Source organism: Trichosurus vulpecula, chromosome 3 (genome assembly GCF_011100635.1).
Source record: "Trichosurus vulpecula isolate mTriVul1 chromosome 3, mTriVul1.pri, whole genome shotgun sequence".
Classification (NCBI taxonomy): Eukaryota; Metazoa; Chordata; class Mammalia; order Diprotodontia; family Phalangeridae; genus Trichosurus; species Trichosurus vulpecula.
In genome coordinates, this window is record NC_050575.1 from 392595811 (window position 1) to 392621043 (window position 25233).

General features: G+C 40.6%; 2 protein-coding genes across 2 annotated transcripts; one reads left to right on the forward strand and one right to left on the reverse strand.

Annotated features, from left to right (window-relative positions):
* The first annotated feature begins 108 nt into the window (after positions 1–108).
* Positions 109–7387, forward strand: NIP7 (nucleolar pre-rRNA processing protein NIP7). Its single transcript, XM_036749494.1, has 5 exons — positions 109–224; positions 905–991; positions 1106–1244; positions 2405–2545; positions 3063–7387. Exons 1-5 carry the CDS (start codon positions 169–171, stop codon positions 3180–3182), a joined length of 543 nt encoding a protein of 180 aa, XP_036605389.1. The 5' UTR covers positions 109–168; the 3' UTR covers positions 3183–7387.
* Positions 5123–23583, reverse strand: TMED6 (transmembrane p24 trafficking protein 6). Its single transcript, XM_036749493.1, has 4 exons — positions 22367–23583; positions 7780–7906; positions 6169–6323; positions 5123–5378 (listed from the first exon to the last, which is right to left on the reverse strand). Exons 1-4 carry the CDS (start codon positions 22577–22579, stop codon positions 5145–5147), a joined length of 729 nt encoding a protein of 242 aa, XP_036605388.1. The 5' UTR covers positions 22580–23583; the 3' UTR covers positions 5123–5144.
* Between the last annotated feature and the right edge of the window lie 1650 nt (positions 23584–25233).

The window sequence follows — 25233 nt, forward strand, 5'->3', positions numbered from 1 at the left end:
CGTAGAACTCGGCGCCCATCTGGGGAAGTCCTCCCAGCCTCTATGGTACATAGTAGCTTTCGGCCTGAGAATCTTGGCATAGGAGGGAGGAGCTAGGGGAGCGGAAGAGGAGTTACTTCCGTTTCCGGCGGTCTAAAGCGTGCCACTCTGAGTTTGCTTTACTGCAAAATGAGACCCCTGACCGAGGAGGAGACCAGTACCTTATTCCAGAAGCTCTCAAAATAGTGAGGACTGGGGGAGAGAGGGAGAGCGGGGCAGGGCCCCGGGGGTACCTGAGAGGGGCGGGCTGGGCCCCGCCCGGGCCGAAGATTAGGGGAGAGTACACGTGGGCTCGGGGCGCGTGGAGTCGGGAAGCCCCTAGAGCCGGCCCTGCCTGGGCCCCCACCTCCCAGCTGGGTGACCCCCGGCAAGCCCTGGGCCTCAGTTTCCGTGTCTGTAAATTAGATTGTAAGCCCTTTGAGGGCAGGGGCTGCCTTGTTTTTTTTTGTATCCTCGGTGCTCACATAGTGAGCACCCAGTAAGCGCTTAATAAATGCTGGTTGATTTTGTAGCCCCAGCGCTTATGGCACACCGTGGACCCTTAATGAATGTTTATTGATTCATTTTGCGCTTAGCCCAGTGCCTGACACACAGTAGGCAGTTAATGAATGGTGACCGATTTGATAGATTGGCTGTAAAATGAAAGGGGCTTCAACTGTGAGAGACACAGAGACCTCTGGGCTGTTGTGTCAGGAATCAGAAAGACCTAGTTTGGAATCCTAACTCAAACACCAGCTGTGCAAGTGTTTGTACGGACAAGTCACTTAATCCTTATGGGCCTCAAGAGTTTGACTCAGTGGTCCTCGGGTCCCTTCTGGTACTAAATCTATGCTCTTCTGAATTGAGGTTCCCTTTGTGTTTACAGTATTGGAGAAAACATCCAACTGCTTGTGGACCGACCTGATGGCACCTACTGTTTCCGGCTCCACAAAGACAGAGTTTACTATGTAAGGTGAGTGTTTCTGGAAGAAAAATTGGGCTGGAGCTGGTGGGTGTGTGTTTGAGAGACTAAGAGAACCGGAGAACACTGGGTACACCACCTGTGTTTGCCTCCATTGCCTATCAGTGAGAAGATTCTCAAGTTGGCAGTAAACATCTCCCGGGAGAAACTGGTGTCTCTGGGGACCTGCTTTGGGAAGTTCACCAAGACCCAGAAGTTCAAATTGCACATCACGGCCCTGGATTACCTGGCACCATATGCAAAGGTGGGCAGTTATTTCAATGTTGAGGAGATTGTTTTCAGCAGTATGCAGGAGGTCTTATGTGTCCAGGATTGAACCACATTAGTGACTCTGGCTATCCCAGTTTACTGGGAAATGCTTTGGTTTTGGCAGAAATGGATGTGAATCTCAGCTTTCCTCAAGCTCTTAACACTAGGGGGCCGGAGTAGGTGATCTCTGATGTACTCATAAAATTTAAATTCTATAGGGGAGGATGGTTTTGGTATGAAATTGGTTATAGATTGATTCTTGTTTGGTTGTTGAGTATATTGATGAATTGTTAAGAGTTTTTAGTTAATCACTGAAACTAACATCTCTGGATCATGTTTGAATTAAGTACTATAAACCTTAAGCAGGGGAGTTTGTAAGAACTTAATGTATCCCAATCTTAAGGTTGCAAGCTGGTCCTATCTTCTGAGGGAGATAAGGAAGATTGTTGGAGAATGATTCAGATTGAGACTGGTCAGGAGATGTTTTTCCTAGCAGTGGGTCTCTCTGGTATGGGGGGTGGTATCTGTCAAGAGACTTTCAGAGGAACTTGACTAACTGCATCTCCCTGTTGCTCAAATCTAGAGGCCCCTCTTGCCAGTCAGTGTGTCATATATGTCATATAGCCCACCCTTCACCTTTGTTATAGACCAATCACAGTCTTAATTTAGTTTGCGGCACTGGACCTTATGTAAACACCAAACTTTGTAAAAAGCTGCTCGAGTTGTAAGATGTGTCTTTGGTCACTGTTACCTTTGTGCCTTGATTACTTTTGTGCCTCAGAGTTTCTTCATTGAAGGTTTTAAGTACTTTCTGCCATTGTCTTACTGAGATCAGAGGAAGGATTAGACTCCTTGGATATTCAAATGGAGTGAGCATTTAGCAGACGTGTCTTTTTACATGCTTTTTAGAAAGCTCTGTTACCTTTTGGCCTCATAACCAAGGAAATTATCTCCTTGTTACTAATCCCTATGAAACAGGAGGAAATTAACAATTTGTAGGGACTTTCACTTCCTTCTTCATTGTACTCTGTACCTGTCTTTCTTTTTAAAATTCCATCAAGAGAAAACCCAAGAGCTAGCAATTCATTCAAATATTGGGATGTAAACATAAATACTGATTTGATATCTCATTTAGATGAATCTTCTTTCTTGTAGTTTAAAGTATGGGTGAAACCTGGAGCAGAGCAGTCATTCTTGTATGGAAACCATGTGTTAAAGTCTGGCCTGGGTCGAATCACAGAAAATACTAATCAGTATCAGGGACTGGTGGTGTACTCCATGGCAGATGTCCCTTTGGTGAGTAGAAGTAGTAGATGCATTCGTTTTTGTTTTTGTTTTTAAGAAAAAAAAAATTATACCCTATATGCATCCAAAGAGAATTTAGGGATTTTGTCTTATAGTATTGGCTAAGTTTTCACATAAAACAAAGGCAGTGCCAACCCAGGTACTACAGTAATGCTTCCTTGTGACACAGAGGTGACCTTGGGTTCTCAAAGACTATGCCAGAGAAACATAATTTCTGGCAGATTTTGCCACGCTTACAAAGGCTTCAGATATGACCCCACCAGCAGACCCTCTGAGGACTAGCCTTGTGAAGTTCAGAGAGCTCATTAACAGCAGAACTACCAGTTGGGATTGGGGACTTTTTGGTCAGAGCAATTCATAAAACCACTAAATGTAGAGGGTTGTGTTTGGGAGTATACCTTCTAGAGGGCCTACCCACATTAATAAAATCACTAGGCCATGAAATGTGGGAGATGATTAGTTATGGTCAGCACCTTGTGAATCACTGTCCTTTCTGTTGAATCTCCAGGGTTTTGGCGTGGCAGCCAAGTCCACACAGGACTGCAGGAAGGTGGACCCCATGGCAATTGTCGTGTTTCACCAAGCTGACATTGGGGAATATGTACGCCATGAAGACACACTGATTTAATTCATCTTACAGACTTGTGACCAAGATGTTTTTCTTGTGGGAGCAGCTGAAATACAAATACCTCCTTTTACCAACCTATAGCATGACTTGTGGATACACTTGGTCTTCTGTTGGCCATTCTTACTATTGCATAGGCACTGGGGCATAGTGCATCAAACACTGGACTTGAAGTTGGAAGAGGTTTGAATCCAGCACTGAGCACAGTGCCTGGCACATAGTCGGTGCTTAATAAACCCTGAATGATTAATGTCATCTCCAACACTTAGCAGCTGGGTGATCCCATGCAAGTTCACTGGATTCACCTACCTCACAGGGTTGTTGTGAGAATCAAATTGAAGGTAAAGTACTTGAGGCAAAGAAGGGTAGAAATCTGAGCTAGGTAAGCAACTGCAAGGTGAATGCTTATTTAGGGAGAAAGTGAGACATTTTGAACCTTTTTTGTTTAATACTGATTAAATCGAATGCCATGATTTATAAGGAAATGAAGTCACTTCTTGCTCCTTGGTATAGGTCCTGATATTTTTTTAGAACTGAGGACAGGGGCATCTAGGTGGTGCAGCGAGTAGAGCACTGGCCCTGGAGTCAGAAGGACCTGAGTTCAAATACGGTCTCAGACAGGTGACACATTTACTAGCTGTGTGACCTTGGGCAAGTTACTTAACCTCAATTGCCCTACCTTCCCCCTTCCAAAAATAAAAAAAATTAAAAAAAAAAGAACTGGGGACAAAAATAGCCGTTTCTTGTAGCTCTTATCTAAGGGGGTGGTTGTTGAACACTTAGCTGTCTCTTCTTACATGATTTCAGTGGCGTAGGACAGAACAGGTACTTTGTCTTTCCCTAAGTTTTATGTACAGATTGCCACCAGAGTGGAATAAGGACACCCATGCATCATCCTGAGAAAGGTGTTCATGCAGAATTCACATTTATTTTTCAGTCTCTGTTTTCCATGGTTTCTTTTCTGGTGGTGTTCCTACAGTATCCAGCTCATCATTGTTTTTATGGAAATGGTAAGCTCTACTAATAAGATTAGGAGTTTGTTGAAACTGCGTGTAATCTCACTATTAAATTGAGGTGTTACTGGCAAGGTAAGCTCCATTTGGGTATTGAAAATAGGGTAGGAAAGATACTTTTCTCTCTGTCCAATGTACTTCTTTGAAGCCAAGGGCCAAGTAGATGATGAACTTGTTAAGGAATCCTACTTCTATTTTTTTTTTTTAATTTTAGAATGCTTAGGACAGTAATTGTTTGGCTACATAATGGGTTTTGTCACCTTTTTGTACCATACAAGACTTTTTTCCAGCTACCTTTTAAAAAGATTATTTGCCAGTCCTTTACTAGGCTGAACAAAGGGCCCTTCCCACAGGCTCTGAATTAATAATTCATATCCACGCATCTGTCCCCTTCACCCAAAGGATTTGGTGATTTTTTTTTTTTTAGGGCACTTAATTTGTATAAAGCCACAGAAGGGCTGGCTCACATTTTAGACAGATTATTGCTTTGCTAATCTACTTATCTTTTATTCAGAAGATGTCATTTATAGAAGTACAAAATGTTTTCCAACTTTGATAAGGTCTTTATTTTTACTTAATGTTGGCTGTGATCCATCTCCTACCAGTTCTTGTTTTCATATATCATTAGCCATCCTCCCCACCCCCAACTCCTTTAGGCTCTAGGTAAAAATCATTTGGTTACATGCTCAGTAGAACTTAAGGGAATAGTTATTAGCACTGTTTAGAGCAACCTTTTCAAGGACTTACCATGGACTCACCTAAAGCCAAGTAATAAATCTGAAATTAGTTATTTTTACTACTGCTGATGGTCCTTTGTGAGTGATGACAATGATTTTTTGAAAATTTAGTGTGGATGGCTAATTACTGTAACCATTTCATAAAACTGGTTTGATGAGCCCTGGCAAAAAAGGGGGAGCCGGGGAGGACTAGAACTTGGTATCTAGTCTTGCCTTTAACATCTTGGCTTATTCGTGTCTGTGACCTGGGGGGCATTGAAGAGACGCTTCAGGAAATACAACTGCAGGATCCCAGAAAGGACAATAACTAAACTCTGGGCTGTTGACCACCAGTTCACATAGTTATAGTTTGATTGGAGAATGAAAAAGTCAGACCCTTTCCTCATGCGGGCAAAATTGTAGTACCTCCACATGTGAAAGACATTCCTCTGGACCTTTCGTGTACTTTCCTAGGGAGAAAAAAAATGAAAAAAGGTAAAGGGAGGTTCTTGTAGGTGGACCCCTGTATTAATCCAAACTATCTCACATACACACTGGGTGCATGTTTTTCACCACCGTGAATTGAACAGCCCGTGTTGTTGCGTATGCAGAATGTTTTTAGGCATTTGGGCATGTTTGTTCACAAAATGCTTAGGCTGATTACACAAGTTAAACCAGCGTCAGAAGCCCTAGATCTTCCATATGTTCTTCAGAAATGTATACATATATATACTGCTCCCTTCTAGACACTGATCATAAGAGTGATTTGGGGAAGACCGGTTATCTGGTTCCACCCTTAATTTTATAGATGAAGAAATCAAAGCCCAGAGAGAGCAACTGATTTGCTCACCTATCCATATGTCCACAATCCATACCTACGGACCCTCTCGCCACTCTTACCACTATGCATCTGCTTTCTGTGCTCCCTCAGAATCCTTCCATGGTTAGAGATAAATAGCATTCCCCTTAACAGTGGTGCAACCTAAAGCTAGGACCTCCTCTCCCAAACGAGCTGTGTTTCCTTTTCACATTTACTGTCAGGGTTGAAGCATCCTTTGTATGACAAAGTGAGTGGCTTGGACAATCCAAAATTGAGTAGCTGTCTCATTCTATACCTTGCCCTCAAGGCCTCATTAACTATTTCCTACCATCCTTTCTCCAGACTTCATTTCCAATCCCTTTTTCCTTTATGAAAAAATGTGTTCATAAGCAGGTTCCTCTCAATCCATAAATGTTAACCCCCTTTGGAACATTCATTACCTCAATGGCATCCAAGGTATCGTTCAGTTTCTGTCTCTCCTCATTCTTCTGATTATTTGCCATGTCAGCTCCCTCATAAAAGACTCCAAAATTGAGATACACTTGGACAGAACCAAAATGGTTGTGTCGATTGTTCAGACAAAGCTGGTAAAAACCTGTAGGAATTCCCAGATGAATATTGAGTTTTCAATCTCCAGACACTACTCAAGTAAGGTTCTTATATGCCCCCAATTCTCTGGCTTTTAATCTGCTGTCCTTTATACAAAGCTCTTTAAAGCTACCTAGGAAGGAAAAAAATCAAATTCACATTCTGATTTAATTCCATATAGTAAGCCCTCTCCCTGCAGTTTAATAGCAATTATACTGGGTACAATAACTGCATCCCACCATGATTTTCCTTCTACCTCTTTTTCAGTAATATATAATTACCATTTATTTACTTAAGCTTCCTTCTCTTCCTGTTTGGAAGACTCCCCCTCAATGCTAGTTCACTTCTCTCTCGGATTAATCCCAATTTATCCTGTTTATCTTGTAGGTATGTAGTCATTTACATGTAATCCCCCTGCTTTAGATTATGAGTTAATGGGGGGGTGGGGATTCTTTTTGCCCTTCTTTGTATCCCTTAGCATGGTGCCTAGCACAAAGTAAGTGCTTTAGTCTGAGTTAGCTTGGTCAATAATAATCAAAAGTTTGTCTCCTGAATAGATTCACTTACTTTCCTGAACCAGGCATTTTGCAGAGTTAACAAGGTCTTTTGTTCCTTACCTTGATTTCAGAGATGGGCTTTCTCCACCTTCCATACCTATGCCTCCTTTCCTACTGAAAACACTTCTTCCCCACATCCACTTTTTAGAATTCCTATAGTCCTTCAAAGCACAACTTGAGACCCACCTCTTTTATGAGGCCTTTATAAGTGCTCTATCTGAAGGTGGATAGAGTGGGTCAGGAAGACCCAAGTTCAAATCCATCCTCAAACACTTACACTAGCTGTGTGACCCTGGGCAAGTCACTTAACCCTTAACTCTGTTTGCTTCCGTTTTCTCATCTATAAAATGAGCTGGAAAAGGGAACAGCAAACCACTCTAGTATCTTTGCCAAGAAAACCCCAAATGGGGTCATGTAGAGTTGGACGTGGCTGAAATCAAAACAAATCTACCTGAAATCGCCTTGTATACTTTGTGTTCTTCATGACAATAAATCTCTTCCCAGTAGAACGTAAGCTCCTTGGGATGTCTCATTCTTTGCTTTTATATCTACAACACCTAGACATAACCAGTGGACACCCTCCATGTCACAATGGTTTCTCTGAAGTTTTAAAAGGTGAAGGAAGCGCTTAATCTGTGGGTGGCTGCTGGTCACAGGTTTATGGGAGGACATGAGCAGAAGACCACCTGCATCCTTCCAAGTATCTAATTCTTTCAATGCTAGCAAGTATCCCTAGTGCCTTGCACTTAATGTTTAAATGAACTTGCCATTTCCCTGTCACTCTAGGGGAAAAAGCCTTAATCTCAATAACCTCCTAGATTATTTTACTCAGTTCTCTAGAAACCACAGACCAAGGTGATAAGATGGGGAACTGAATAGGCAGCTGCTGTCCTGCTGAACACAGACCTGTCTCTTTGGTAGAAAAGTTGATCTGGCCTCGTATATCCTGGGATTTATCAATGAGAAAACCTTCTGGAGTATATGCAGTGGCTATAATATGGCGGCCTTGTAAAAGTCCCATTGTCCGCTGAACCTGCCAAGATATGTAGAACAGGGAGAATATGTAGGTATAAACTCCTTAAAATCTGGGAATTTTCATTATGCCTTGGAGCATAGTGAACACAAAAGAAACCTCTGTCTAATTGGACTAATTTATAACACTGAGCAATGAGAAGATGTAGAGATCCCAGAGTGGCCCAATGCAAGCCCCACCTGAGGAGGTCAACAGGTCTTAACCTGCAAAACTGTGCTTTTGGGCCATATTTATGCCCTTTTACCACTTTAAGAAAAGTTAAGTAATGATAAATCTGCAATTTCATTAGATATCTTCAAAATAGGGGCCACTTTCTTGAATTGGATTAGCACTGAAAGCAGTTTTTATACCCTTCATTATCTATCTACTCAATGGTTTGGACATGATGTCCAAATGTCAGTATATATATATATACATACATACATACATATAATACACACACATACACATATATGTACACATTTTTTCAAGTCATCAAAAAATCCACCTTTCTCCCATATAGTAAGAAAAACAAAACTCATATTACACACATCTAGAGTCAAGCAAAATTCTCACGTTGGCTATGTTCCCTCCTGCCCTTCCCCCAAAAAAGTCTCAATCTGTACTGAGTCCATCCACCACTTTCTTTTAGTAAGTGAGTAGCGTGTATTATCATGAGTCTTATGAGATTGTGTTGGTCATTACATCGATCAGAGTTCCTTAGTGTTTCAAAGTTATTTGTCTCCATAATATTGTCACTGTTTAATACATTCTTAGGGTCTGCTCACTTCATTATCAGTTCATACATGCCTTCCCAGGCTTCTCTGAAACCATCCCCTTCATCATTTCTTATAGCACAATAACATTCCATCACATTCCTATAATATGATTTTTTCAGCTTTTCTGCAATTGACGAGTGCCCTCTAAGAGCTGCTATGAACATTTTTGTACATTTGGGTCCTTTTCCTCTTTCTTTGATCTCATTGGGGTATAGTTGCAGATTGTTTCCCAGAATGGCTAGACCAGTTCATAGCACAACAGTGCATTCATGTACCTGTTTTCCTGTAGCCCCTTCAGCATTTGTAATTTTCCTTCTTGATAAACTTTGCTAATTTGAGGGGGGTGATGTGGAACCTCAGAGTTGTTTTAATTTCCATTTTCTCTAATAATAATTTAGAGTATTTTTCATGTCACTATTAATAGCTTGGATTTCTCCCTCTGAAAACTCTTAACAGTTGTGATAGGAATTTTAAATTCTCTTTTATTAATTTTTTATTATTTGGGACTCAGGGCCATTCCTCCTACAACTTTTGGCTAATTGAAAGTCTGTGTTCTATTAATATTAATAATATCACGTGACTAAAACCTGACTCATGGTATAATGTGTTAAAGGAAGACTTCACATTCCTAAGATAAGAAACCAAATGAGAAGGAGAAGGAAATATAATGTCTTTAAAACCTTCCCACAAAAATTTTACTTGTGGAAGAATTTTCCTGATGCTGAGTCTTCCTGACAGGTACTTCCCTTCCTCTCAATCAGTCCATTGTGAACCTTCTAAATGTAGTTTAATCAGTAACCTGACTTAGTTTTCCTATAGAGTTTATTTAACTAGGTTTGTTTCCTTAGGGGATGTGTAAGATTTAGTCACACTCCATTTAACTAAGTTTGTTCAACTTTTATGACATTGAAGGAAGCATAGGATTATGAATGTCTTTTTTTTTAACTTTTATTGCCTAAAAGTTTGTATGAGATTGCAGTATGTAAAAGAATTTATTTCTCCATCACTCTGACATTAATTTTGTCTATAAAAGCCACTTTAAAATCCTAATCTTTGTTCAACATTATTTTTTTGAATCCTGAACCTATGCACAATCATAATAAAACCCAAATTTTTACCTCTATTATTTCTGCTTGGTAGTAGATTTATTTCAGCAGCAGGAGCCAAGCACATGAACACAAAAGAGGAGATATTCCTCCCATAACACAGCCTCCAACCATTTATCGATTGAGGAATGGCTCTTATTCTTATACATTTGAATCACTTTCTTATCTATCTTCAAAATGAGACCCGTATCAGAGAAACTTTCTGTAAAGAGTTTTTTCCCCATTTACGTGCTTTTCTTCTCATTTTAGCTGAGTTAGTTTTGTTTGTACAAAACCTTTTTAATTTTATATAATCAAAATTGTCAATCAAAAATGTATAACATGTATTATAAAAATTCAAAACACAATCAAAATTACCTTTTGTGATTCTCTCTAACTCTTACTGGGTCAGGAACTCTTCCCCATCCATGGGTCTCACAGGTAATTTCTTCCATGCTCCTCTAATTTGTTTATGTCACCGTTTCACCTTCCTTAGAGCTTGTTTTGCTTAGAACTAATCACTCCCTTAATTTGCTTTCCCTCTTGTTGCCCTCTCTCACTTTTCCCCTAGCTCACCTGTTTCCCTATTGAGTGAATGTATTTCTTACTCACCTGTGTGTATATATTCTTTCCTCCTTTGATCAGTTCAGATAAGAATAAGATTCAGATGTTGCCTGTTCCCCTCACCCCTTGCTTGTATAGACTTCTACTTGCCCCTTGTAATTATGAGATAATTTTCCTGATCTTTCCTTTCCCTTTGCCACTTCTTCCCCCCAGCCTGCTCCCCCTGGTTCATTCCTCTTCCCCTTCCTTTCCAATCTTCTTTTAAGATCATCAAAATGGAACAGAACCATCCGCAATCCCTCTGTCTAATAAGGCACCTATGACCCCCTTGATGATAATAAGAATTTTCAATGGATACATGTTTTATCTCCCCATATAAGAATGTAAACAGTTCATTCTTGTTTAGTCCCTTAAGCTAGTTCTCTCATTTACCTTATGTTTCTCTTGACTCCTGTGTTAGAATTCCAAAGTTTCTGTGCAGTTCTGGTCTTTTCATCAGGAATGCTTAGAAATTATCTATTTCAGGGTTCATCAAACCATAGCGCACGAGCCAAATCCATCCCACCAACTGTTTTTGTACAGACCATTTAGCTCACTGGCTATACGGGCAGCAGATCAGATTTGTCCTGGAACTCATGGTTTGCCAGCCCCTGGTCTGTTTCATTAAAGGTCCATTTCTCTCCCCTGTCTAAGATTATACTCAGTTTTGCTGGCTAAGTTATTCTTGGTTATAAGCATATATCTTTTGCCTTAAGCATATATCAGATTCCAACCTTTCCAGTCGTTCATACTGGTGATTGCTAAATCATGATCCTGACTTAGTTCTTCAGTACTTGAATTCTTTATTTCTGGCTGCTTGCAGCATTTTTTCTTTAACCTGGAAGCTCTGGATTTTGGATATAATGTTTCCAGGAGTTTTTATTTGGGGATTTCTTTCAGGAAGCAATCAGTAGATTCTTTCTATTTATACTTTGCTCTCTGTTCTAAAGGATCTGGACAGTTTTCTTTTATGATTTCATGATATATAATGTCCAGGTTACTTTTTATTTTGATTATAGCTTTCTTAAATTACCTTTCCTCAATCTGCTTTCCAGGTCAGTTATTATTATAATAAGATACCTTACATTTTCTTCTATTTTTTTCAGTCTTTTGACTTCATTTTAATATTTCTTTTGTCTCAATGATCCAAGACCATTCCAAAGGCCTTATTATGAAAAGTGCCATCTATCTCCAGAGAAAAACCTGCTGAATGCAGATCCAAGCATTTTTTTTTACTTCATTTTTCTTGGAGGTTTTTTGATCTGTATTTTCTTTTACAACATGACTAATAGGGAATTATGTTTTCTATGACCACACATGCATGACCACAATAGAACTACTTGCCCTCTCAATGAGGGAGAAGGGGAGAGAGCAAAAGAGGGAATTTGGAACTCAAAATTTTTTTTAAAGTGAATGTTAAAATTGTTTTCATATATAATTGGGGGAAATATTAAATTAAAAAATTGAAAAATAAAAAAAATTCTTTTGTCTCATGGAGTCATTATTTTTATTTAGTCCATTGTAATTTTCAGGCAGTAATTTTCAGGCAAGGTTTTGCATCTCTCATATCAAATTATCAATTCCCTTTCCAATTCTTTTTTTTCTATAACTTTCATTTATTTTCCATTTTTCCCCTTTAATGGTCTCATTTCACTTATATTTAAAGAAAAAACTTTTTTAAAACTTAAAGTTTGTATGAGATTGCAATATGTAAAAGAATTCATTTCTCTGTCACTCTGACATTAATTTTGTCTATAAAAGCCACTTTAGAACACTAATCTTTGTTCAACATTATCTTTTTGAATCCTGAACCTGTGCATAAGCATAATAAAAATGCATTTCATTTTTTCCAGGAATTCTATTTGCCCTTGTGCCCAGACTGTTTTTGAGGTTTTTCTTGTAGATGTTTTGAAGTCATCCTCCTCTGGGCTTGTATCTTGAACATCTCTGTCATTTTAAAACTTTTTTTCTTTTTTTATATGTAATACCTTATTACAAGTATAGCAGCACACAAACATAATACTTAAATAAATAAATGTACACATTGAGGGATGTGTGCTCAGAACTTTTTATATTTGAAGTGTATGATCAAAAAAGGAAGAAGATTTGGCCTAGACTATTGTAAATGTCTTCTTACAAGTCTTCTTGCTCCGAGTCTCTCCCCTTGTCAATTCATCCTTCATATAACCATAGTAATCTCCATAATAAAAAAATGTTTGGATGTTTCATTGTCTGTGGGATAAAATTCTCTTTAGCCCAGAATATAAAGCCTTCCATAATCTGACTCTAAAGTGTTTTTCATCCTTCTTTCACTCTATCATTGTGTATTCTTGTCCTCCAGAACTGGACTTGTACCAGTTGTTTCAGGTCCTGCCATTTCTTTTTTTGTTTTATTATTTATTTACTTAATTAATATTTTTATTTTCAGTATTTTCACAAGAGTTTGAATTACAAATTTTCTCCCCATTTCTACCCTCCCCCACTCCAACCCTCCCCCACTCCAAGATGGCATATATTCTGATTTCCCCTTTCCCCAGTCAACCTTCCCTTCTGTCACCCCACTCCCCCCATCCCCTTTTCCCTTACTTTCTTGTAGGGGAAGATAGATTTCTATGCCCCATTGCCTGTATATCTTATTTCCTAGTTGCATGCAAAAACTTTTTTTTTGAACATCTGCTTTTAAAACTTTGAGTTCCAAATTCTCTCCCCTCTTCCCTCCCCACCCACCCTCCCTAAGAAGGCAAGCAATTCAACATAGGCCACATGTGTATCATTATGCAAAACCCTTCCACAATACTCACGTTGTGAACGACTATGTTTTGCTCCTTCCTATCCTATCCCCCTTTATCCAATTTTCTCCCTTGACTCTGTCCCTTTTCAAAAGTGTTGCTTTTGATTACCTTCTCCTCCTATCTTCCCTCCCTTCTATCATCCCCCCTTTTTTATCTCCTTCCTCCTTTTTTCCTGTGGGGTAAGATACCCAATTGAGTGTGTATGTTATTCCCTCAAGTCAAATCCGATGACAGCAAGATTCACTCATTCCCCCTCACCTGCCCCCTCTTCCCTTCCAACAGAACTGCTTTTTCGTGCCACTTTTATGCTAAATAATCCACCCCATTCTATCTCTCCCTTTCTCCCTCTCTCAATATATTCCTCTCTCATCCCTTAATTTTATTTTTTTAGATATCATCCCTTCATATTCAACTCACCCTGTGCCCTCTGTCTATATGTGTATACACACACACACACATATCTATATAGATATAGATATAGATATATTCCCTTCAGCTAATACTGAGGTCTCATGAATTATACACATCATCTTTCCATGTAGGAATGTAAACAAAACAGTTCAACTTTAGTAAGTCCCTTATGATTTCTCTTTCTTGTTTACCTTTTCATGCTTCTCTTGATTCTTGTGTCTGAAAGTCAAATTTTCTATTCAGCTCTGGTCTTTTCACTGAGAAAGCTTGAAAGTCCTCTGTTTTGTTGAAAGCCCATATTTTGCCTTGGAGCATGATACTAAGTTTTGCTGAGTAGGTGATTCTTGGTTTTAATCCTAGCTCCACTAACCACCGGAATATCATATTCCAAGCCCTTCGATCCCTTAATGTAGAAGCTGCTAGATCTTGTATTATTCTGATTGTGTTTCCAGAATACTCAAATTGTTTCTTTCTGGTTGCTTGCAGTATTTTCTCCTTGATCTGGGAGTTCTGGAATTTGGCGACAACATTCCTAGGAGTTTTCTTTTTGGGATCTTGTTCAGGAGGTGATCAGTGGATTCTTTCAATTTCTATTTTACCCTCTGGCTCTAGAATATCAAGGCAGTTCTCCTTGATAATTTCTTGAAAGATGATATCTAGGCTCCTTTTTTGATCATGGCTTTCAGGTAGTCCAATAATTTTAAAATTATCTCTCCCGGATCTATTTTCCAGGTCAGTGGTTTTTCCAGTGAGATATTTGATATTGTCTTCCACTTTTTCATTCCTTTGGTTCTGTTTTACAATATCTTGATTTCTCATAAAGTCACTAGCTTCCACTTGCTCCAATCTAATTTTTAAGGTAGTATTTTCTTCAGTGGTCTTTTGGACCTCCTTTTCCAGTTGGCTAATTCTGCCTTTCAAGGCATTCTTCTCCTCATTGGCTTTTTGGAGCTCTTTTGCCATTTGAGTTAGTCTATTTTTTAAGGTGTTATTTTCTTCAGTATTTTTTGAGTCTCCTTTAGCAAGTCATTGATTTTTCATGGTTTTCTTGCATCATTCTCATTTCTCTTCCCAATTTTTCCTCTACTTCTCTAACTTGCTTTTCCAAATCCTTTTTGAGTTCTTCCATGGCCTGGGACCAGTTCATGTTTTTCTTGGAGGTTTTTGTTGTAGGCTCTTTGACTTTGTTGACTTCTGGCTGTATGTTTTGGTCTTCTTTGTCACCAAAGAAGGATTACAAAGTCTGAGTCTGAATCTGAGTCCGTTTTCACTGCCTGTTCATGTTCCCAGCCAACTACTTGACCCTTGAGCTTTTGTCAGGGTATGACTGCTTGTAGAATAGAGCACTTTGTCCCAAGCTTGAGGGCCTGCACTGTTGTTTTCAGAGCTGTTTCTACACAGCAAGCTCTGCCACACCAGTGCTCCTCCTCCCCCAAGAACCGCCAACCTGGACTGTGACTCAGATCTTAAGCAGGCTCTGCACTCCCCCTCTGATCTGCCACTTAATTCCTCCCACCAGGTGGGGCTGGGGCCGGAAGTGTAGCTGTAGTTTTGTCCTCAGAGCTGCACCATCTGTGCTGCCCCAGGGCAGTGGCTGAACCTCGAACTCCTTTCACTCTGTCCCTGCAGCTTTTCCCACTAACCTTCTCTGTTCTCTTTGGTGTTTGTGAGTTGAGAAGTCTGGTAACTGCCACAGATCACTGATTCAGGGCGCTAGGGCCTGTTCCACCCGGCTCCTGGTCTGGTTGGTCTGGGCGCAGATCATGCTGAGCTCTGTTCTGCTCCGCTCCCGGCTCCATGCGATAGATCTTACCCAGCGACCATCCAGGATTTCCTGGGATGGAGCCCTGCTTCCCTTTGCTATTTTGTGGGTTCTGCAGTTCTAGAATTTGTTCAGAGCCATTTTTTATAGATGTTTGGAGGGTCCTGGGGGAGAACTTTAGGCGAGTCCCTGCTTTCCAGCTGCCATCTTGGCTCGGCCCCCTCCCCCCAACTTTAAAACGTTTTATGGTGGGATTTTTTTTTCCTTGTTCTTCCAGCCATTTTCCTGACTTTAGACTTTTATGTTAGGGCCAAGTTCAGTGCACTGCTGGAAGGAACATCTGAGCTGATTCTGTTGCTGCTTTACTAGGGATATTAAGTGTTATTATTTCAGGTCTTCGGGGACAGCTCAGTCTGAGGAACCTGCAGGTTTTGTGTTCCCAAAGTGGTGATTCTGGGCAAAGTCTGCTTGCTATCCTGGTCTAACCTCTGCATGTTCCTGAACTGGGTTTGGGTTTGAGTAATACGTCTGTGGACTTGCCCTGGTCAGATTTCCAGTAGACTATTGTTGATTCAGCAACTATTGGCCAGCTATAAAGCTCTTCTGGTTCAGAATAACAGAACTGCAGGCTTCCCTTTGGTCAGCAATTTCTGCTCTGGATGGTCTTCTATAGGCTTCAAACTAAAGAGTGGACCTGAGACTCCATTCTACTTTTGGGATCTGGGCCACAAAGCTGGTACTTAATTCTGAACTTGCCCCTTGCTCAGTACACAGCCTAAGGGCAGCAACTGTTCCTCACTCTTGGACACCACCCCTAGGTGCTGTCCCTTCCTCAGTCAGACCTGGAACTGCATAGTGAGTAAAATAGCTGCCATTTGGTACCTGTTCTTGAATCCTGCACAAGGTTATACCTAGTTCTGGATCAGGGACCTCTTCTTGACCTGGTGGACACCTCTCCCGATGCTGAAATGTTGCACTTAGCCATTCCTGGCTAGACACTATCCTAGTGTCCACAGACCTCTCTGTCTCCCTATGGTGACCTGGGCTTAAAAAAGTGACTCTTGAATTTCCCAATGGATTTGATGTGGTGTGTTTTCTAGATCTGTTTGGAGGAGTTGTGGAGAAGAGCTCAGTTGTATTTTTTTCCTGCTACCCTACCGTCTTGTCTCCTCTAATGTCAGGATTAGGTAATATCTTCAATTAAGCAGTGCATTGCTTGACCTCAGGTCAATTGGCCAGAGCTAGGGATTTTGAAGAAAGAATGTGTCATCATAGTGTATGGTCTTTGGACATTTTCCAGGCAGTGGTTTATATCAGCAGTTCTTAAGACTCCTTTATACTCTTAAAAATTATTGAGGACCCTCCCCCGCCAAAAGAAAAAGTTTTTATGTGGGCTATGTCTATTGATATTTACCATATTAGAAATCTAAATATACTAGTGTTATTATGAAAATAGTTTTGACCTTGATGATCCCCTTGAAAGTGTCTTGGTGAACAAAGGGTGTGTTGCAGCTGGAGTACTGCTACACAAGTCGATTGTTAAATTTTTAGTGTGATCATTTATAGCTCAAAAATCAGAAAATGCTGTAAATAAGGGCTTGATTTATTGTTTTGTTGTCTAGACTTTTAAAAAAGCAAAGGAAAAATATTAATAATGCAGGTTAAACTAGAAAATGTGTTATATGCTTTCAGAGAATCAGGGAACCCAGGTAAATTTTTTTGGACAGAGGGCATTAGGAGCTAAAGGGACCAGGAAAGGTTTCATTAAGGTGTGACCAGTAGAATTTTGAAAGGAATTATGGATTCTATGAGGTGGAAGTAAGGAAGTGCATTCCATGCCTCATGGGGACCATTGGTGAAAAGGTATTGGGTCAGGAGATGCAGTATCATATGTGAGGTACAGATGCAACTGTAGGGTTCTTTCAGGGAAGGAACACATTGAAATGGTAGTTGTAAATATAGATTGGACCAGATTATGATGGACTTTATAAACAGAAGAAGTTACATTTCCCCATCCTCTTCTGTTCTGGAATCATGAACCATGGCCAGATCAGCTCTGCAGTTTTTCCTGTTTGGAATTTCTTCCTCAATGGCCCCACTCACCATCCCTATAACTTTTGGACCAAAGTGTCCCCTCCCTGGACACGATTTCCCATGTGTCTTTATTCCCCTATAGTAACATAAGCTCCTTATGGAAAGTGGCCACCTTGGTATTTGTACCTCAAGCTTAGTAAAGCCTTTCAAAAATGCACTTTTCATTCATTCATTGTTGAGTTGCACAGTAATATAGTTAGACCCGCACTTCAGGAAAATCACTTTGGCAGATGTGTGAAAGTTGAATCTGACAAGTAATCCAAGTGAAAAGTGATGTAGACTTTGTCGAATTGGGGGTTGGTAAGGACCTCAGTGACCACATGGACTAACCCATACACAAAAGGAATCCCCACTATAGCAGACCTGATAAGCGGTTGCCCTGCTTCTGCTCGAAGACCTCCGAGGAAGGGAACTCACTGCCTCTAGAGGCAAACCATTCCCCTTTTGGGCAGCTTGAGTTGTCAGGAAGCTTTCCCTTGTGACCTTCTTCCAATTTCCACCCATTGCTGCTGGTTATGCTCTCTGGGGCCAAACAAAACAAGGCCATTCAATCCCTTTTCTGGGTCACTTTCAGGTCAATAAGCATTTATGAAGTTTTTATGCTAAGTGCCTGGCACTGGGCTAAGCCTGAAGAGAGAAAGGCAAAGACATGGTCCTTGTCCTCAAAAAGCACCCAGTGCTCTGGCCTGTCCAGGTCCTTTTGGATCCCAGCTATCATTCAGTGTCTTGGTTATCCCTCCCAGCTCAATGTCATTGGCAAATCTGATGAGCGGGTCATCTGTGCCTTTACCTAAGTCATTGATAAAAATGTTAAATGGCACAGGACCAAGCACAGACCCCCTGGAGTACTCCACAAGAGACCACCTGCCACCTTGACATTGCTTTCTTGAGAGCAAGGACTATCTTTGGCCTATTTTTGTGTCTCCAGCACGGTGCCTGGCACATAATAGGCACTTAATAAATGTTTATTGATTTTTTTTTGAACCCTACTTTGACAGACTCAGCATCCATTCACCTAGTCCGCATTGCTGCATCTTCTCCATAAGGATAGTATGAGATAATTTGTCAAAAAGTTTTATTAAAAATCTAGGTACATTTCCTTACTACATTTCCTCAATCTACTATTTTAGTGTCAAAAATTGAAATGAAGTATTGCTTGCCTTCTCAATGGGTAGGGGATGGCCTGGAGGAAGGGAGAGAATTAGGAATTCAATTAAAAAAAGAATATTAAAAATAAATAACAAATTTATTAAAAAGATTTTTTTTTGAAATGAAGTTAGTCTGGCATGACCTGTTAACAAAGCTAGGCTGGTTCTTTGTGATAACCAACTCTATTTCTAGGTATTCACCAATCATCCCTTTAGTTATCCTTTTACAGTTTTCCCATGAATCAAAGTTAAACTCACTGGTCTATAGTTTGGAAATTCTATTCTCTTCCTTCTTTGGAAATTGGGACATTTGCCCTTCTCCAATCTCAGGGCTCCTCTCCTGTTTTCCATGATTTTTTCAGGTAACACTGACAGTGGCTTGGCCTTCACATCTGCCAGCTCTTTCAGAAGCCAAAATGGTGGTTCATTTGAACCAGGTGACTTGAATTTTCTTGGGTATCAAACTGTTGGTGATTTTTATTCTATTATTTCCAATATAAAAGCAATTCTCCTTTGCAGAGAAAAGATAAACAAGAGCTAAGCAGCATCACCTCCTCTGTATTGTGAGTTATCATCATCTACCCCAAGCAAAAGTCCCATCCCTTCTTTGATCCTTCTTTTTCTCCCAAGAAAGCTAAAATAAAATACACAAATAAATGGAATTTATTGTCTTTAGCTTCCCTGGACAGCCTCAGCTCATTCTAAGCTTCAGCATTCCAACATTATTTTCATAATAGATTTTCATTGTTATTTTTTTTCACACTGCCTCTATTCCCCCCCCCCCCCCATATGCCTTCCTCTCCTCCTTCCAGGGAGGCATCTCTTATAATAAGAATTGGAAAAAAAAAAAACACAAGAAAAACATAAAAAGATAGTAAAAGTGATCAATAAATGGGAAAAAAAAGCCTTAGGTTACAGTGTTGATACTCCCTAGGGCACATTCCCTTCCTTCTACCACTGATCCCCAGACCTTTGCAAAGGAGCAGCGAGAGGTGTCCAAACCACTTAGTTGACTGTCCAATACCTAGCACTGGGCCTGGAACATAGTAGGCATTTAATAAGTGCTTACTGATTTGACACTACTGTGCCAAGACTGTGCCATGATTTTATATTCACCCAGTAGACCTGGCCTTGATTCCATCTTCTCTACATTTCCTTTTAAAAATCACATTATTTTCTTCTGACAAAACCTGTTTTTCCTCCTCACTGGAATTTTCCCTCTGTGTCTTCTGAATTTAATTTCTGAGCATCTTCCTTTCCTCCTGTGTTAACTTTCCTCCTGTAGCATATCTTAGCCCACGAGATTAGATTTATCCTTCCTTGAACCCTTTGAAATCTGCTTTCCCCAGATCTAGGGTGTGTACCCTATCATGCCTAGATTTCCTCTTCTCTTCACAATTAAGAGGAAATGCAGAGAGAAGAGATGGTATGGGAAGCTTAAAGAGAGAACAGCCTCTATGGGGACTGAGTAAAACGACTGATGGTCTTTTAATCATAGGGTCAAGTTTGGGAAGGGAGGAGAATGAAATTAGAGTGTGTATGATGTCCAAAAAGAGTACTGAGAGATGGACGGCCTGAATGTTTTATTAGGATAGATAATGAGTTTAGGAGGGGAAAGGCAGAGGGAGAGATGGAATTTTAAGAGGTTATGATCTAACAGAAGCAAGGTCAGAGTTTTTCATTGTTGAGGTTGAACTCTTGTAGGTCAAGATCTTGACCATCCCTGCGTGTAGCTGAGATGAAGCAGAGGAGTATGTCATGAGTTTGAGGACTGAGGAATTGGGTCATTTAGGTGTTTGAGGGCAGTTTGTTCTTTCAGCAGAATTCATGACTGTCATGGACATTTATACAACACATGCATTTACGTTTGCAGAGAGCTTTCTTCAGAACCCACCTCCCACATGACATGGTTATAATGACGGAAGTAGTAGCCTATCTCACCTAAAGGAACCCCAGAGAAGCTCAAAAATCCCTCAGTCACCTTTCCAGATAGTAGTAAAATTATTATTAGCAATATTAGCCCCAAACCCCTTTCTCACCAGAGGTAGGGGAGGTTGAGTATCGACTAGCCACCAATTTCCCATGAGTCTTCCTTCCCATTAGCATGAATCGGCACCAGTACCCAGTTCCTTGCTCCCTTCCCCCCATGCCTGGTCATGTACAAAAGAATCTCACCACATGGGAACCCTTTAAAGCCAACCAGAATTTATTGGGTGGGGGCGGGGAATGATGTTGCCCCATTCCCTCTAGGTCCTCGGCAGGGTATACCCACTTACACCTGAGGCTCCAGTGGACCTGACCCATTTTCACCTTTGTCCCTAACTACACTTCATATTGCATGTCCCCTCACTAGAGCTGGCTTGCTTTACTGTCCTGTGATCTCCATGTTTCCTTGTACTAGACCTTTGTATTCTGAGCCTTTCCAATTCTGTATCAACACAGGAATACGGGAATTATAGATGAGAACTTAGGTTAAATGACTTTCCTCTCATGACACAGCTTATAGATATCAGAGGTTGAATCTGAATCTAGATCCTCAGCTGTCTTCAGAGGAGGTGAAATTGAGTTACCCTCCTATGACACATGCCTTGAATAAAACAGGGTAGAGTATGGCCTGGAACCAAGTGGACGCTCCCTTAGAACTGAAGCTCCCTGTCAGGCAATATGCAACATTTTTTGTTTGGTCCTTGCTGGAATGTTCTAGAATTAAATTATCTCATTAAGTTCAAATGTAAGACAGCCACTATTTGGCTCACCGTTGCTGCTTAACAGCCCATGCTCACAGGAAAGTACACCGTGGGCGACTCATCTTCACTCAGGTACAAGGTGAGCTCCCAGGCAGAGTAACACACCTTGGTGGAATTTCACTTTGATAAATGCACCAAAGGCTGAGTCTCAAGGTATGTGAGCATGGAATGGGATTTACACAGCCTGTTGTGCAAACAGGAGGTGGGAAGGAACAGGTTCTCAAAGCCTGACATGTAGCAAAGGATGAGAAGCAGGGATCGGCAAACTAGAGCTGAGAGTTGTATTTAAAAATGTGAAATCTATTCTTAGCTCGCTCGCCAGCCGGACAAACAGGTGGCTGGCCCATGGTTTGCTGATCCTTGGATTAGACAACTACAAATTTACTCAGTCCCTCGCGTATGTGGCCTTATAAGGCTACTCAGAGCTCAAACGGTCCGGTGCTTTCGATGCTTTCTGACTCATGCACTTGGCTAGGTAAGGCACTTATCCTCTCAGCGCCATGTTCCTCATGGATTAAATGAGGATTCAGCCTAGCACCAACCTCATAGGGTACAACCAAATGAGATAACGCACAGAGAGTCCTTTTGAAACTTTAAGCACTATAGAGATCTCAGCTGTTTTTATCGTTGTTTCTTCAGTAACTCAGCTGCCTTAACTGCACCATCTCATACCAAATCCTTTCCAATCACTTGTATGCCAGCCCCATTCAGAAACATCAAGTCCCAAATATGATTTCAAATACCATGAAATTGGGATCTGTATGACACACACCATAAACAATCAATTTGGTTGAATCTTTCCACTACTGATATCTGAATACATTAAAAAGTCTCCTAAGGTAAAGAAAATGAGTGAACAGGGCAATCCGGATTCCTTCCTATGGAGGAAGAAAGATCTATGCCTTCTCCCTTATACCATATGTTCGACCCTCATCGGTGTGATGAACAATCTTTTTGCTGGACACTCCAATCAGAATGAGCCGCCAGGCTAATAAGTAATATCAGGGTGAATGGAACACAGAATAAATAATCAAAGCCCCTACTAGACAAGGGGACCCACCTCATAACTGAAGTAAAAGTATCCACTTTGGTGGGCAAACTGCCAGAAGCATTCTGTTCCTGCTGGGGAGACCATGATGGCAAAATCATAGCGATCTGCTCCACGGAAAAGCGTTTGGTCACTGAGGCCACTTAAGGGCTCTGTCTTCTGTCCTCTGGCCAACAGCACCAGATTCAGGTATGCTACTACAACCACAAAGAGAGAAGGAGACATGCTGCTTCCTCCAGAATCCAGAAGCTTTGCTTGGAGTACAGCAGGGACAATCAGTTTTGACTACTGTTGGGGTAATAATTAACTCCACTCATCCCTTCTCTGCCAATTGTAGTTCCCCACACATCAAAGGACCTTGGGTTACGTATATTGCCTCTTAAGTACGGGACATTTAAAGTGACTGGCTTACAGCTCTTTCTAGTTTCAGAAAAAAACTAATGGTTTTAAGTACTGGATATTGGCTAAAAAGAGAGCATACTGCCATCCATCTTTAGCAAATTGTAATTTTTATTTCAACTTACTTGGGTGACTATGAATAAATTTAGAGTATAATCCCTAAATAAATGAACAAATAAGTTTCTTATATATATTTTTCTATTACCATCTGTTTAACACTCTTAGCTTAAAGATGAGTTCTAGTCTCAGTTTTTATCCCAACTGCTCCTTTAACTTTCCTGGATCCCAGGTTTCTCAACTGTTAAAGAAAGGGGTTAGACACCTAAAGATGAGTTGAGCCCTGTCTGGACCTTGGATTCTGAATATGCAATCTGCCCTTTTTGCTCCCCAGGGGCAGAGGGGGAAAATTGTTGTAACATACTCCTACACCATTGCTAGAGAGAAAATGAGAGAACTCCACAGGCAATACCAATTAGACCAGCTATAAAGGCAAGTTGCTTGATATCCAGACAATCCATGTGTATTAATATCATTGGCTAGGGTGGACAGTTATATGAGATACCAAGCCTATATTGCTTACCAAAGGCTTCCATGTGTAAAGCCAGAAGCTAAATGCCCATACCTGCATATCCTGATACCTAAAACCACAGTTTATAGCTTTGATCTGCTAATTTCTCAGCTCCAGCCACCTATTGAATACTAGTCAGCCTTCTCCAGCCCTCATGTAAACTCCAGCATTTCACTGTCAAAGCAAAAGTACCTTACATTAAATTGAAGTTTTTGCACAAAGCCAATGCAACCAAGATTAGAAGGGAGGCAGAAAGCTAGGAAACAATTATTACAGCCAGGGTCTCTGATAAAGGCCTCATTTTTAAAACATAGAGAACGGAGTAAAATTTATAAGAATACAAGTCATTCCCCAATGGATAAATGGTCAAAGGATATGAACAAGCAGTTTTCTGATAAAGAAATGCTCTAAGTCACTCTTGATTAGAGAAATACAAATCAAAACAGCTCTGAGGTACCACCTCATGCCTACCAGATTGGCTAATATGAAAGAAAAGGAAAATGATAAATGTTGGGGAAGATGTAGGAAAATTGGAACACTAATGCATTATTGATGGAGTTGTGAAGCCATTCTGGAAAGCAACTTGGAGCTATGTCCAAAGGGCCATAAAACTATGCATACCCTTTGACCCAGCAACAGCACTTCTGAACTAGGAGATCATAAAAATGGGGAAAGGACCCACATGTACAAAAATATTCATAGCAGCTCTTTTTGTGGTGGCCAAGATTTGGAAATTAAGGGGATGCCCATCAATTGGGGGATGGCCAAACAAGTTGTGGCATATGAATGTAACGGAATACTATTGTGCTATAAGAAATGAGGAGTGGGTGGACTTCAGAAAAACTTGTAAAGACTAGTATGAACTGATGCTGAGTAAAGTGAGCAGAAACAGGAGAACATTGTATATAGTAACAGCCATATTGTGCAATGACTAACATCCACAGACTTGGCTCTTCTGAGCAATGCAGGGATCTAGGACAACTCCAAGGGACTCAGGATGGAAGACATGATGTCCACATCTAGAGAAAGAACTGTGGAGTCTGAATACAGATTGAAGCATACTATTTGCTCTCTTTTTCTTTTGTTTCGTTTCTTCTTTCTCATGGTTTTTCCCACTGGTTCTGATACTTCTTTACAACATGACTAATATGAAAATATGTTTAATATGAATAGAGCCTATTATCAGGTTACATGCTCTCTTGGGGAGGGGGAAGAGGAAGGAGAAGGAGAAAACTGAAAACTGAAAAGCGTATGGAAGTGAATGTTGAAAACTAAAATTTCTTTTTAAAAAAGTACCTCTTACATTCAAAAGAACGGTAATTCTAGAAAAACGGGCCTTGAGCAAGAAGTGGGCCTTCTCCTTTATGGAGGTCTTTATACAAACTGCAAGCCTTGCCTAGAATGCACACCGTTCTTACTGCTACCTTTTAGAATCTCTGGCTTCCTCTGAGACTCTACTCAGGTACCATATCCCAAGTGACACCTTTCCTGATTCCCCCAGTTAGTGCCCTGTCATGAAATGACTTTGTATCTACCAATTTGTACAACACATGTAGTATCTCCCCAGTAGGTTATAAGGTGCCGGGGGCAAGGACTCTTTATAAATTTGGCGACCTTATTGTCTTAAGTTTTCATAAGCTAGTCCTCACCTATCTTTCCAGTCCTCTTACACATTCCTCCTCTCCATGGACTCTTGTGATCCAATGACACTCGGCTTCCCTGCTGGTCCTTGCACCTATAAATTTTCACATGGATGTCTCCTTCCTCATCTCTACCACTTGGCTTCCTTCAGGTGTTAGCTAAAGTACTATTTTCTGCATCATCTCTCTTGTCTGACTGTGAGCTACTTGAGAGCACGGACTGTTTCTTGACTTCCTTTGCATTCTTGCTAGTTAGCACAGTGCCTGGCACA

Bases quoted from the DNA above. Each gene is read 5' to 3' on its own strand.
- NIP7 (XM_036749494.1), top strand. From the start codon at position 169: ATGAGACCCCTGACCGAGGAGGAGACCAGTACCTTATTCCAGAAGCTC. The intron at 225-904 runs GTGAGGACTGGG...TTGTGTTTACAG, and splicing joins TTCCAGAAGCTCTCAAAATA to TATTGGAGAAAACATCCAAC. The intron at 992-1,105 runs GTGAGTGTTTCT...ATTGCCTATCAG, and splicing joins GACAGAGTTTACTATGTAAG to TGAGAAGATTCTCAAGTTGG.
- TMED6 (XM_036749493.1), bottom strand. From the start codon at position 22,579: ATGTCTCCTTCTCTCTTTGTGGTTGTAGTAGCATACCTGAATCTGGTG. The intron at 6,324-7,779 runs GTCTGTGTTCAG...GAATTCCTACAG, and splicing joins CTTTTCTACCAAAGAGACAG to GTTTTTACCAGCTTTGTCTG. The intron at 5,379-6,168 runs GTAATGAATGTT...TTTTCTCCCTAG, and splicing joins ATACCTTGGATGCCATTGAG to GAAAGTACACGAAAGGTCCA.